Genomic DNA, 12,834 nt, shown 5'->3' with positions numbered 1-12,834 from the left:
TCCCTTAAGCCTAAGTGGGCACGTAACCAGTCACAGGTGCACTGAACCCCCCGTCCCCCTTAAAGAGCCCATCATCCTGTAATGCATTTTGACAGTCTCCCTTAGATGCTCTCGCTGCTGCCTTCCCTCAAAGCAGGTAATGCCGGGTCTCTCTCTGGCACTTTTCACCGCCAGCCACAGCCCTGGTCACTGCATTGAGAATCTGTCAACTGAATATGCTGAGGATGCTGAAGAGGAGAGAGCAAGTGCTGAAGCAACAGCTATTTCTTTGTTAAGCTCCCTTTGAATTGATTCAGTGCCTTGGGAGCTCCTCCACCTCCACAGGGCGAGATAATGACCTCAGCACCTGGACTCTCAGATGTGATCACTCCAGGGAATGAAAATAGGAACCCACATTACTGCAGAGCAACATCCCAGAGTCTGACCAAGAACCAGGGAGTCTGAGAGTGAGACTGAGAAGCACAGGAAGGAAAATCTCCCACTCAATCATAACAACAGAGAGGTCAGGGCCGATTCTGGGGGAGCAGATGGAAGATAAACCAGCCTTAAACATCCAGGTTTAGATCTGATGGACAATGAACAGAGGGGCAGGGAGAGAACAAGGAAAAGATTTCAAGGAAAGCAGCAGCCTCACCATAGCTTTGTTACAATGGCTGAGGAGCACAGCTCTACCCTCCCCATGGGGCCTGGGCTCATTAGTTTGTCTTCTGGTTGCAAAGTAGGCCTGGGAGAAGCACGAGGCAGGCACTACAGTGATTTTCTCTGAAGGGTCAGGAAAGTGACTAACCTGGCACAGTCTTGCTGAAGTGAACTGCTCCCCAAGTGCACTCAGAGTCAAGCGATCTGATGAATTAGTGAGGCAAGGAGGTTTTTAGTGCCTTCTGTTTCCTTCCTGCCCTGGGACAGCAAGCTCAATTCTATTCGTGCTCTCACATTTATCAGCAGAATTGCCCTGAATGCAGAACCATTCTCATTAACGACAACGCATGACGTCCGAGAGAACTCGGCTTGATTCTCAGATCCCAGGGCTGGAAGTCACAATACCCTATTTTCAACTTGTTAACTGGGGCGATTTCACACAGAGTCATAGTGCTGAAGCTCTGGAGTGCAGAAAAGTCTCCCCAGGCACTGGAGATGTTCAGAAGTGGAAATATACTGTAATAAAAACACTGTACTTCAAACTCAATCACTTCCTTTATCCAAAGATTGGAAAGCGCTTTCCAAAAATAAATAAAATTATCCTTGAAACCTCTCTGTAGGTCATATGCTTCAGTGCTGCCCATAATCAGGGAGGCAGGGGGAAGAGAAGTTCCCAACTCCCCACACTTGAAGAAAGGGAGAGAACAGAATTGCGAGCACACAGATCCTCTCCCCTCTCCTGTGGTGAGTTCATAGGCATAAAACTTCTGGCAAGGATTCACATGAGGCCAGGAAATGATCTTTAAGTTGGGTGCAATCTTCCAAAGTGCCCAAGTGCCTGAGGAAAGTCACTTCTAGGGGCTACTAAGGAGCTGTGGAAAATCCTGTCCATTGTGCAGAACACTGGGCATTCAAGAAACTAGAATTCAAAAGCAGTGAGGAAAACAGGCTGCTGCCTTAATGAATCTCCCTGTTGATGAGGGGGGCAGAGCATACTGAGGGAAGGGTCAAGGCTCATCTGGGAAAATTACAGAATAGGAAGAACAGGGAAAAGATTAGAAAAAGCCCTCCCTGACCATGCTGTATGGATGTCTCATCTGCTATTGTTGTGCACACTTCAAGTGGGGCATCTGTGCCACGGCACCAGCTGGAAGGTTCTACTGTCTTAGCATAAACATGCCAAACACTTCAAAGCCTACGGCCGCATTGAGAGAAAGGCTTTCTTCTGTCTTTTGGAGGCTAACAGCAAAAACTGAGCCTCCAGCAAAGAGCCACCTTTCACCTCTTTCCTAAGAAGACTTGGATTTCTCTGAACTACAAAGGGAATCTGAAGACTGACCTCAAGGTGTAGCGATGATCAAGAACAGTGATTCAGTAAAGATGGCTCGTTCCTGCATGGCTCTGCTCCCCTGTGGCATCTGAGGCTGATCTGCTCAGGCTATGGACAAAGAACCACCAACCATGTGCAGCAGCACATCTGGGCCGGGGGATCCTCCCTGTACAGGACAGCTCAGCTCCCACACAGGCTCCAAAATTAGTGAGCTGATTTTCCGAAAAGCAGAGAGGTAGGGGGCTGAACTCCTTTGGAAATCTGGCTCCAACTCTGAGTGCAGAGCTCCTGCAAATCTGGTCAGGGGTCTTGTGAAAACCTGGCCCATGGTCTGTAAAGGTTGTTGGGTATCTTGGAAACCACAGGGATCTGTGAAAGCCATGTCTATCCAGGTCAGGGTCACAGGATGGGAATGGGTCTTTCAGGACAGTGTGTTAGACACCATCTGTAACTAATCAGCTGCCTCTCAAGTGATGGGTCATGCCTGGGATAGTCTGCAGGCCACCTGGGTCCAGATCCTCAAAGATATTTAGGTGCCTCAATCAGACAGAACAGGGACTTGATCCCAAGTATCGCACAGCCCAGCTGTATACCCTAATCACTGGGCTACTGGCTATTCTAGGGTGAGGGGCTCTCCGTTTGCAAAAAAGGTCACAAGGTCTCAGTTTCATCTTGATGTGGAATAAAAACATTCTGAGTCCTCGCAATGTTTCATGAACTGAAATTCTTGGTTTCCAGCCAGCCCTATAAGGGAGCACCCAGCCTGGACTCCTTGCACTGGGGCAGTTGGGCAGGGTTCAGAAAAGGATTAGACGTTCATGGGGACAATAAGACCATTCCAAGTGACACCTGATAGGACACAAGGAACTCTCCTTTCCTCAATCCCCAGTGTAAGCATGGCCAGTCCCTGCTCCTGCCTAGTCATCCTAGAGCTGTCCAAGGGTAGGACCTGAGAGCGTGGTTCCCAGCTCAGATAGACATGGGCCAGCTCTGCTTGAGCTAGTGCGCTAAAAATAGTGTAGCTGGGGGTAGCTGCCTGCTTACAAGCCTGCCTGGACCTCCTGGCTACATGCCATCTAACCATGCTGGGAATCATGCTTCCATCTGCAGAGCAGACATACCCTAAAGGGGGCATGGTGAGACCAGGACAATGGACTTGCCTCTGCCTCTCTCTGCACTAGAGGGCAGAGGCTGAATCTAGAAGAGGAACCACTCTGCAAGGGTGGCAGGGGGCTTGCTTGGCTGACTCAGTCAGATCCTCTGGGGGGCTCCGGCCGCTGCTCAGCCCCCTGTCCACCCTTCCCAGGGTACAGGCCAGAATCCGGCCAGGTTGTGAGGATGCATTCATGTGAGACATGCTGCTGGGTCCAGGGGACAGAACGGAAATCTAGCCAGGCAGACTCTGGAATGACTCTAGCCTTTCTGCTGTGGGTACACTCTGCCTGCACAATGCTTCTGGGTTACGGGCTGGTGCAGGACCCCAGAGTACATCAGCCTTAGCAGCCCAGAGAGAGACCTGCCAGGATCACATTAAACGGGCCTGCTGCCTGTTTGCTTGCGTTCCTCACCTCAAGCTCAGCATGCTGTGCTAGAACGAGCGGGAGGATTTAGTGCTCCAATAGCCCACCCACAAACATGGAAATTTAGATCCAATTTAAACAATAAACCCCCTCTTCTTTTCCCTGTCTCTGGGCAGCCCCTGCTCCTTCTCCAGCCTCCCTCGCTATTGCATGGCGCCACCTACTGCCAATTCCCCCTACCAGCACTCAGCTGGCATCCTCTCCGGTGCCAGGAGTGGCCTGCTTTCTTCTCCCACACCCATCCCAGAATCGCTGGCCTTTAAACTCCCAGCTAGCTGCACGGATGACCTGGGCTTCCTGGGGGTATGAAGCCACCATGCTGCCAGCTCCGAGACAGCATGTCCTCAATTGAGCTCATGGATGGTTTGTCCTTGCCTTTTGTGTTGGACGTACCTGGCTCAACAGGAGAGGGAGCAAGCAGGGACACCTGGATTCCTGTCACTCTCCGACACACCTGTAGCATCAAGCAACTTCCTCCAGGCGGCTTCCTGATTGGAATAAACCAAGCAAATGGGAGAGGGTTTCTTACACTGCAAACCCCCTCAGGGCAGAAGCTATAACTACCTGCACATCTGTTCTGCTGCCTGGAGGGAGGAGACCCTGCTTTGCAGTGGGACCTCTGGGCGCCCCCGGGATGTGCTATTAAAGAACAGCAGCGGGGCTGCACTAACTGTGAGCTCTGGCTGTTACTGAGTCAGCTGGATAAAGCCAATGGGTGGCAAGCTGGCAGGAGGCTCTGGTGCCTAGCGTTCTGCACGACTGCCAAGGCCATTCGATGGACAAACGTCGGTGGGGAAGGCTATTTTGGTCATTTGTGTGGCCTGCGTGTCTCAGCTGATGGATAACGAGTGGTGAGGTAAGGAGTGTCTTATCTCTAAATCCTCTCTCCCTCCCTCCCCTGCCTTCCTTCCTCTTCCACTCCCTGTCTTTGACCCCTCTTTTCAAGTCTGCTCTCTCTTCTCCTCGCTCCTTTCTCCTCTCACCCACACAGGCCTTTACAGGGGAAAGCACAGAGGAGCCAGCCTAGCACACTGCACAAGCCCTGTGCTCTCTCCCTGTGCGTCTAAGGAATCCAATATCCTGGTGTGGCTCTTAGGACTCTGATGCTTCAGCAGACTCTCCATCCCCTATCCTCCCTCCACTGTCAGCCCCCCTTCGTCTGCCCACCCCTCACTTCTCTAACAGGCACCACCAGGCTCACAGCAAAATAGGAGCCTGCCAGATACACTGCAGGCTGCCAGTCGCTTGCTGAGGTGGCAGTTCCTCGCAAGGCCCCCCTGTGCTAGCCATGAACAGCAGACCTGGCCAAGGCTCCGGGCAGGCCAAAGCAGCTGGAGCCTTCTGCCGGCTGGCTTTCCGAAATCCTCTCTGCTTTCTCTGACCTCTGCCTCCGTCCTCCCCCAGCACGGCCTACGGGAAGGAGTGCCAGGTGTACCTGTCTTCAGCGGCACCTGAGCTAAGCCTGCCCTCCAGGCCTCAAGGTGCCTGCCCCAGAGAAATGATAAGAATTTTCACCCATGCAGGATGGAGCTCGGGGTCTCACTTCAAGGACAGACGGAGGGTGATGCCCTTTCAGTCCCAGAGGTAATAAAGGGAGGCTCTTTATTTTCAGTCTTCTAAAAGCACGGAGACTGATATGTCCAGTGACTAAGAACAAGTGAGCAGGAGGCAGACTCCACATTTTGTGTGTGTGTGTGTGTGTGTCTGTACTTTATTGAGTTCAAAGGTGCTGGGAAGCCTTGGAGACTAATGGCCTCTGTTTAAACCTGGTATAGTCTGCAGTGGAACAGGTTTCCACATGCTGCCTTTGCATGGGCCTCAGTCCTGACCTGAACTAACTAACCTATAGCTGATAGGACAATTCCTTCTCTATGGACCCATTCAGTACTCGTTGCCTCTGTTGAGACTGCATGCACAGAGGGTGTTAATTAGCACCAGAGGGAGCGGTGGGGTTTGTAACACAGAGAGGAGGAGACTACAATTTCTGGGTCCAACTCCAGACACAGCTAATGACTCTGGGCTGTCCTGTGCTAAACCAGGGTGTCCTTGGGCAAGTCATTTAAGGATCCATGTTCCAAGGCTATTCTCCACATGCACATTCATGCAGCCATACTTGGCAGGTGCAGACACCTCCTGTGTGCATTGCCAATCACTAGTCTAAGACCTCTGAGGGCACAGGTGTGTAGATCTGCACTAGAGGGGTCAGCCAACTGAAAGCATGTGCACACAGGTTAGAATTTTTATAGCATGCAGTTGCTTGCATGCAGACATGTGGGAACAAACAAGCAGAGACCCTTTATAAACGCACCCCTTAAAATCCCTGTGCATCGCTTTCCCCATCTGTAAAACAGGGGTAATTACAGTTATACTTGGCTATCCAGCACTGTCGTGTGTCTCAGTCTACCCCACGGATGGATCATGATGCTCATTCAACTGATGTTTGTACAAGTGCTTTAAGACGCACTATGAGAGGTGGCTCTAGGCTAGCAGTGTATTAACACACACCTCTCATGTTTAACACACTCTTGCTTATCATTCCAGATGTTGACATGTATTGATCTGCAAGGCGGGCGTGGACCTGTGGCAGTGGAGCAGCCATGGAAGGAAGTAGGCTGCTGCTCACAGCCAGGTCAGTGAAGCTGTTTGGGAGCTGTCCAGTTACTTAGTGCTGAAAGTGCAAGTATTAAAATCCTCCTACCTGACTCTGGGACTAACCTATGAGAAGAGAAACCAAACAGAAGGTCCAAGAGAAGCTGTGAGAACAAGGGCAGCCGTTGGATGCTTCTAGGATTGCTGATAACAAGATTGGTGCCTCGGGTGCTAATTGTGGTAATGGTACTCTGATTAACTGTTTGGTAATAAAGCAGCTGCCCAGAGGATTTCTGCTGGCATTCAGCATTCATCAGCCAGACCATGTTTTTCAAGTGAGGCTCTGTCTGCTCCGTCCAGCTGAACATTTTGTGTAGTCACTGACGCTGGCTCGACAGTCCTACAGACTGAAATCCTGCAATGATAGAATAGGTCCACATGCCTCACACCCCTCAACTGTGAGCTGAAAGAGTCAGGGGCAGAGAGGTCTTTGTTTTGCACAATGCATCATTAGCCTCCCCAATGAAACTGCGATTGGTATCAGTGTGGGCATCTTGAATGCCCAAGTCTGCTGAAAACTGGACTGTCTTGCAAACTCATGGCCCCTAAGCTCTTAAGAAGGCATGAAAAGCGAGTTACTGTGCTTGCCCCAGTTGGACAAGAGCTGGATTTAGCGGCAAGAAGTTCTTTGTCACATCATCACTTCCCTGAGCCCAGTTCCCCCTTTATTCCTTGGGCAGCTCCTCCAGCCAGAGCCAGGTCAGAGATGTGGCTCCAGCTTAGGTTAAGTACCTCAGGTTTCTGTATAATCTTCCCTTATTGGAAGCTCAGCTACAAATGCTCCAGCCCATCCGTAGGGCAGGAACGTACACAAGGTGCAGAAGAAGTTGGAAAGCAATGGGCCAAGCTACTGCACCAGCACTGGCTGAGATCTCTCGCTCTGATTCTAATCACACCAGCCCCCTCTGGGGCAAACAGATTGTTCTGAAATCAACATACAAGACAGTGCTCTGCCCTGATGCCCATGCAGGGAGGGAGAGCACAGGGGTGACCCACCCATCTCTCAGCTGCTTTAGAGATGAGGTGAAGAGGAAGCCACTGAGAGGGCTGAAAGCTGCAAAGCAAGGCGACTGGTGCTTGGGGAGTGCAGCTCCTGCTCTTTAAGGGGATGCTCTGTGCACTCTATCTAAGTAAAGCCCCCATTACTGGAGTAGCTGAGTGCCTCACAGTCCCCAACAGATCTATCCCCACAACAGCCCTTGAGGTAGGCAGGACTATTATTCCTATTATATGGAGGGGAAACTGAGGAACAGAGACTAAGTGATTTCATAGAATCATAGGGTTGGAAGGGACCTCAGGAGATCATCTAGTCCAACCCCTGCTCAAAGCAGGACCAATCCCCAGATTTTTCCCCCAGTTCCCCAAATGGCCCCCTCAAGGATTGAACTGACAATCCTGGGTTTAGCAGGCCAATGCTCAAACCACTGAGCTATCCCTCCCCCCTCATGGTCACATAGGCAGTCTGTGGCAGAGCTGGGAATTGAACCTACGTCTTGGCTAGAGCCCTAAGCACTGGAACCTCCTTCCTCTCCAAGGCACTGCAATAGGGGAGGGACAGCCACGACCCCTCCTTCTGCCTATCCTTTCTGGTGTAGTTAACATTTTACAGTCCTGTATTCAGGGGAGTGCAAGGACTGCAACTGCAGCCAGCCCCTGCCTGGGAGAAACAAGGGGGAAGCCATCACCTGCACAGGCACCAGGCACAACCTGGCCACTATTTAGCAAGTGCTAATACAAACCACAGCAAAATGGACAGAGAAGTGAAAAATACACTCTCAGGTGGGGAGTTATTGAATGCTCGCTGCTGGGGAGCATTGAGCAGAGAGGAATGGAACTCCCATGGCTTCCCCCTGCAAACATACCACTGCCTTGCGGTTATGCCTCAGATATTCCCCTCGCCCTTCCCCCCGTGACCATCCCCAGGACAGAAACTGCAAACACAGGCTCTCACAGCTGTAAAGTCAGGGGCCACTTACCAGCTGTGCAGCCTCCTCCCTGATTTTCTCAGCTCATTCTCATCTTGCTCTTTGAGGCACAGAGCCCAATTCCACCACGCTTACACGGGGTGCGTGGCCACTCACTACACAAGTAGCCCCAACGAAGCTGATGGTTGGCATAGGAAGCTGCCACTCAACGAAGACAGATGTGGCAGGATCTTATCTGCAGTGATGATGTATTTGAGATGAGCTGCCAGGCATGCTCAGGGCCTCTCCATAGATACTGGTGCTGGGCAGCCCGGCCCCTCTGACTCCTGACAAGCCAAATGCTGTGAAACTACCACATTCAGCAGCACAGCCCAGGAAGCGGAGCAGCCATGCAAGGATAGGGAATTCTGTGGGGGTTCTTCTCCCAGGAGCTTGGGGTGGGGGGGAGGAGGAGCCAAAGGAGAAGGGCACAGAGAGAGCGGGGGTGCAGTCTGCACAAACCCACTGGCCACAAACTCCCAATAGGGTTTCAATCGGGTTTAAATCCACATCCGGCACCCTGCCTGTGGGTGAAGGGAGGATGGCATCCCCCATGCCACCCAAGTTTACTTGTGCTTTGCACAGGAACTGTGGATTTTACCCTAAAAGCTGCCCAGATGTTCTTGGTCTAGCAAAGGATACCTAGACTTCAGTCTCGGAGGCGCACTTAAGTTTCTTCCCTCATAGACTACGCTTCCCAGTATGCAATGCTCCACCTTGAGCTGAGCACCCTTGCCACTGAGATCAAGATTGAGCACTGCATGCTGGAATCAGCCATGTCCATTACAGGACCTCTGTATTAAAGAGAGCCATGGATGGTATTCTAGAAGTCATTGGGCCACACCTGGTCTTTGAGGTGTCTGTCAGATACCCCTACCTGAGGAAATAGGATTGACTTCAACTGATCCATGACATGTTTAGAATAGGGTGTGTAATTCCAGCAGAGAAAACAGACAGCATGTAAAATATTTTAGCAGTTAGATTAGACAAGCACTTATGAGTATCACTTTTAAACAGTTGCACTTGACAATTCTCACAATTTTATCATGAGTCTCACACTATTTGGTGCTTTCCTTAAAGCCCCTGCTTCTGGAGTCATGTGAATACACAAGAATCTCAGCTCTTTTTAAAGTGAGGTTCTTGCCCATGTTGTTTCAGAGAAAAGCTTGAAAACATGATCCCTAATGTATCTGAAACCAGAATACAAACTAAAAATGACCCAATATTTATTATCTTATTTACATATGATATTTGGAGGCCTGACTTGTGATTATTTTTAAACACTTGGGAGTGGCGGGCCTGCTGTCTACTGCTCTCTGCCACTTTATTTCTCTCTAAAATAGGACCAGATTTTCAAAGTTCAGCATGGACAGTTACAAGCGGGTATTTGCATATGCTTAACTCATGTGATTCTATAAAGACTTTTACTCTGTGCTAATCTCAAAGGTACCTGAGCACCTACCTCCCCCATGTGTCACCTGACATGAGAATTTAGACACCTGCAAATATATGTGTGCAGCTGCAAACATCTAACATTGCAAATCAACTGCAAACTCTGGAATTGCAAAGAATCCTTGAGAATTGGGCACTCAGCTCCTGCTGACCTGAGATTTGGGTCCATTGCAAATCCCAGCCGAAATGTCTACTCCACTCTTAGCCAGAAACTTAGCTGGTCCTGTCACAACAGACATGCTGACACTCTTCCCAGTGTAATTACACATCCTCAGCCCTGTCTATCCTCAGCTTAGAGTTTTCAAAGCAAAATCCTGCAGATTTATTGATTGGTGCGAACAGGAACAATTTATTTGGTCAGACGTCACTAGTTCTGACTGAGCCATGCTGATTAGCTGTGCTCCAGCCCCAGCAGTGCTCCAAGGTCCTGCAAGTCATGCTCATTCTGTTGGACTCTGTCCTGGTGGTTACGTTGGCTATAAATTGTTCTAATCCTAAGGGAAGGGCCGAAGCTTCCATTTCATTTCCATCTGTCAGCATCAAAACCTTCCCCTAGCTACTGGGCCACCCCACTACCAGCTTGATTTCAGTCTTAGGAAGGGCACCTCACTTGCTTAGAGAGGGGAGGAGAAGAGAGGAGGCTTCTGCCTGAAACAGCAGTGACCAGCCCTTTGACAGCCAGATAACAAGCCAGGAGCTGAAATGCTGTTTGTTTGAAAATGAAAAAAAATCAAGCCACACCCATAATCAGGGCTGGTACTTCAGTTACATCTTCCAAATCAATGTCTCTTGTTGGTGACTCAGTTGCACAAAACCCAGAAGGGTGACCCTGTAGCCACAGGCAGAGGGCAGCAGGAGGCCACATTCTAAGAGTCAGCTGGGCACATTTGACTCGGGGGGTACCCTTCAGACCCTCTGGAGGAGACAGTGCCTTGGGCAGTGGTTTCCACAGCTCCAAGCTACTGTCTAAGTAGGAAGTAATTCCACAGCATACGCAATTTGAGAGAAAGGATTGAGGACTAAGATCCATGAGCCAAAAGAAACAATAGCCAATTGGCTGTGTGTTCCTAAGGCTTTCACTCTTGTGTGCAATAGAGGCTGAACTGGCAAAGCCTGGGTGTGAGGGTATGGAGACCTTTCACAGTGAGCCAGAGGCACCAACAGACACCAGCATCTGGCTTCATAAACATTTCATACAATTCACTTTTGTACAGTTAGCCACAGGGGTGTCCGTTAATGTCTCTCCGATACACTCAGGGAAGCAGAGCATCAAGCACAATGGGCTGTTTGCTTTTAATGTCAAGATGAAAGATATCAACAGAAAGTTCTCCAATGCACCTACAGCTGCAGGAAGCATGGGCAGCTGTTCTTAGCCAGCTCCTAGCACTGGAGGTCTGGAAGCCTTAAGTCAGATCATTACTTCAAAGCTGCTTTTAACTTTTGGTTTCTAAGAGAGAGGCAGTGAACACAATGATCAGGCAATACCCACAACTCTGCAGTAAATACAGCACATTACAAGCAAAGACGCTTTCAAATGTTTCCCAGTTGGCAGTCATCTTTGGAGCTGGACTAGAAAACCCTTCCCGGCTCACATTAAGTGTGTGACTGCCAGCTGCAATAAACCTTTGTTAACATAGATTTCCCAGCCGAGATTTTAAACCATGCTCGGATGACTTTTACCGCAGGAGAAGCTGTAGGTTTCTTACATTACATAATTCAGTTAGGGGCTTAAGCTTCCAAACTGGCCATGAAAAGTGACCAGCCCCAAAACCAAAATCTGCTTCCCTTCTCCCCAGGCTATTTATTGAAAAAGAAACATGTACTATTTTCCTTGCATGACAATGAAGAAAAACAAACCCCCAAAAGCTTGACCTCAAATGGATGAGTTAGTAGCATTTTGCGAAGTTGGGGGATGAAATAGGCGTGTGTATTGTTAGGGAACAGTGCTAGGAACTGCATATTGTTCCCTAGGAGAAAGCAAGGATTTTCCCATTCTTTCCCAGTCCAAGTGATGGCACTGCACATTATGGACAAATTTTCAACCCCGGGCACCTCGATCATGGATGCAAAACGTGGGGATGCAAAGGCACAATTCCCTGTCCTTAGTGCTCACACACCTGCTCTGATCACATCGCTGCCTGCTTGGGCCCCTAAAGGCAGATTTTGCAGGTGCCCCTGGGTCACAGATAGTTGACCGTGCGCATCATGGTGGGTGTGTGCGGACACCACACAAACACAAACACACACATACACACACACATCACAGCAGCTAAACCAGCATCTTTCCCCGCAGGGTGCAGCCCTGGCCAGAAGTCTCCATTACGGTGGGTTCTGCCTGCCTTGCGGGATCTCGCCAGCTCCCAGCCCAGCGCTCCCAACCGGCCGCCGGCTCCGGCTAGCCCGGGGTTGAGCCCCCTGCCCCTTGGAAGTGGGAGCCGCGGGAAGGGACCCCTGCGCTGCCCGCCGGCTGGCCGGCCCGGCTCCACGCACAGGGGGAACGCGCCCAGCGCCTACTTACATCGTGGAAGAGGGCGAGCCCCTGGCCGCGGGGCTGCGGGGGTTGCCCGGCGCAGGGGCTGGGGGCGGGCTTGGCAGCCAGCAGGCACATTGCTAGCATCTCCGCACAGCCCAGCATCTCCTCCAGCCGGTCCGGGGGGGGCAGGAAGGCGCCCGGGCCGGGATCTCCGGAGGCTGGCCCCGGGGCTGCCGCTTCCGAGCTGGGCTCAGCAACTCCCTCCGCTCCGACCGCTGCCAGCCTCCAGCGGGCAACTTTCCCCGCCCGCCTCCACGCCTGCCTGATTGGACGCCAGCCGGGATCGGTCACGCCAGCCAGCTGCTCCGCGGGGCGCAGCTACATACTCCGCGCCGCGGCGCGCCGTTCTCCTCTAGCCCGAGCCCCTGCCCCGCGGAACCTCCGCCTTCGGCGGGGAACCCGCCCTTCCCCGGAGTGCCGCGGGGGTGGCCCCAGCGTCAGAGGGGCTCGCCACGGAGCAGGCCCCGGCTAGTCACTGCCTTAGCACGGGCACTAAACACCCGGCCCGGGGGTGCGGGAACAGAAAACAACCGGCAGACTGGGCTGCAAGCTGGCCCGGCAAGGCCAGGACCCCCGCCCCAGCAGAGAAACCGTTTGCAGACTAAACAGGGCACCAGGGCCATCACAAGCAACTGGACAAGAGCAGCTAGGGGCGGGGGCAGTGCAGCAGGACCCCAAATCTTGTAT

The 12,834-nt window shown here is 51.5% G+C and overlaps 1 protein-coding gene across 1 annotated transcript in view; it reads right to left on the bottom strand.

Annotated features, from left to right (window-relative positions):
• NECAB3 (N-terminal EF-hand calcium binding protein 3) overlaps nucleotides 1-12,383 on the bottom strand; it is a 136,291-nt gene extending 123,908 nt beyond the window's left edge. The window contains exon 1 of the mRNA XM_030533797.1: nucleotides 12,133-12,383. Within this exon, the coding sequence (XP_030389657.1) occupies nucleotides 12,133-12,249 (117 nt within the window). The 5' untranslated portion in view covers nucleotides 12,250-12,383. The remainder of the gene's footprint in view (nucleotides 1-12,132) is intronic.
• Between the last annotated feature and the right edge of the window lie 451 nt (nucleotides 12,384-12,834).

The sequence above is a fragment of the Gopherus evgoodei genome, chromosome 14 (genome assembly GCF_007399415.2).
Source record: "Gopherus evgoodei ecotype Sinaloan lineage chromosome 14, rGopEvg1_v1.p, whole genome shotgun sequence".
Lineage (NCBI taxonomy): Eukaryota > Metazoa > Chordata > Testudines > Testudinidae > Gopherus > Gopherus evgoodei.
Note: the sequence above shows the minus strand (reverse complement) of the source record. Positions and strands in the feature narration are given on the sequence as shown.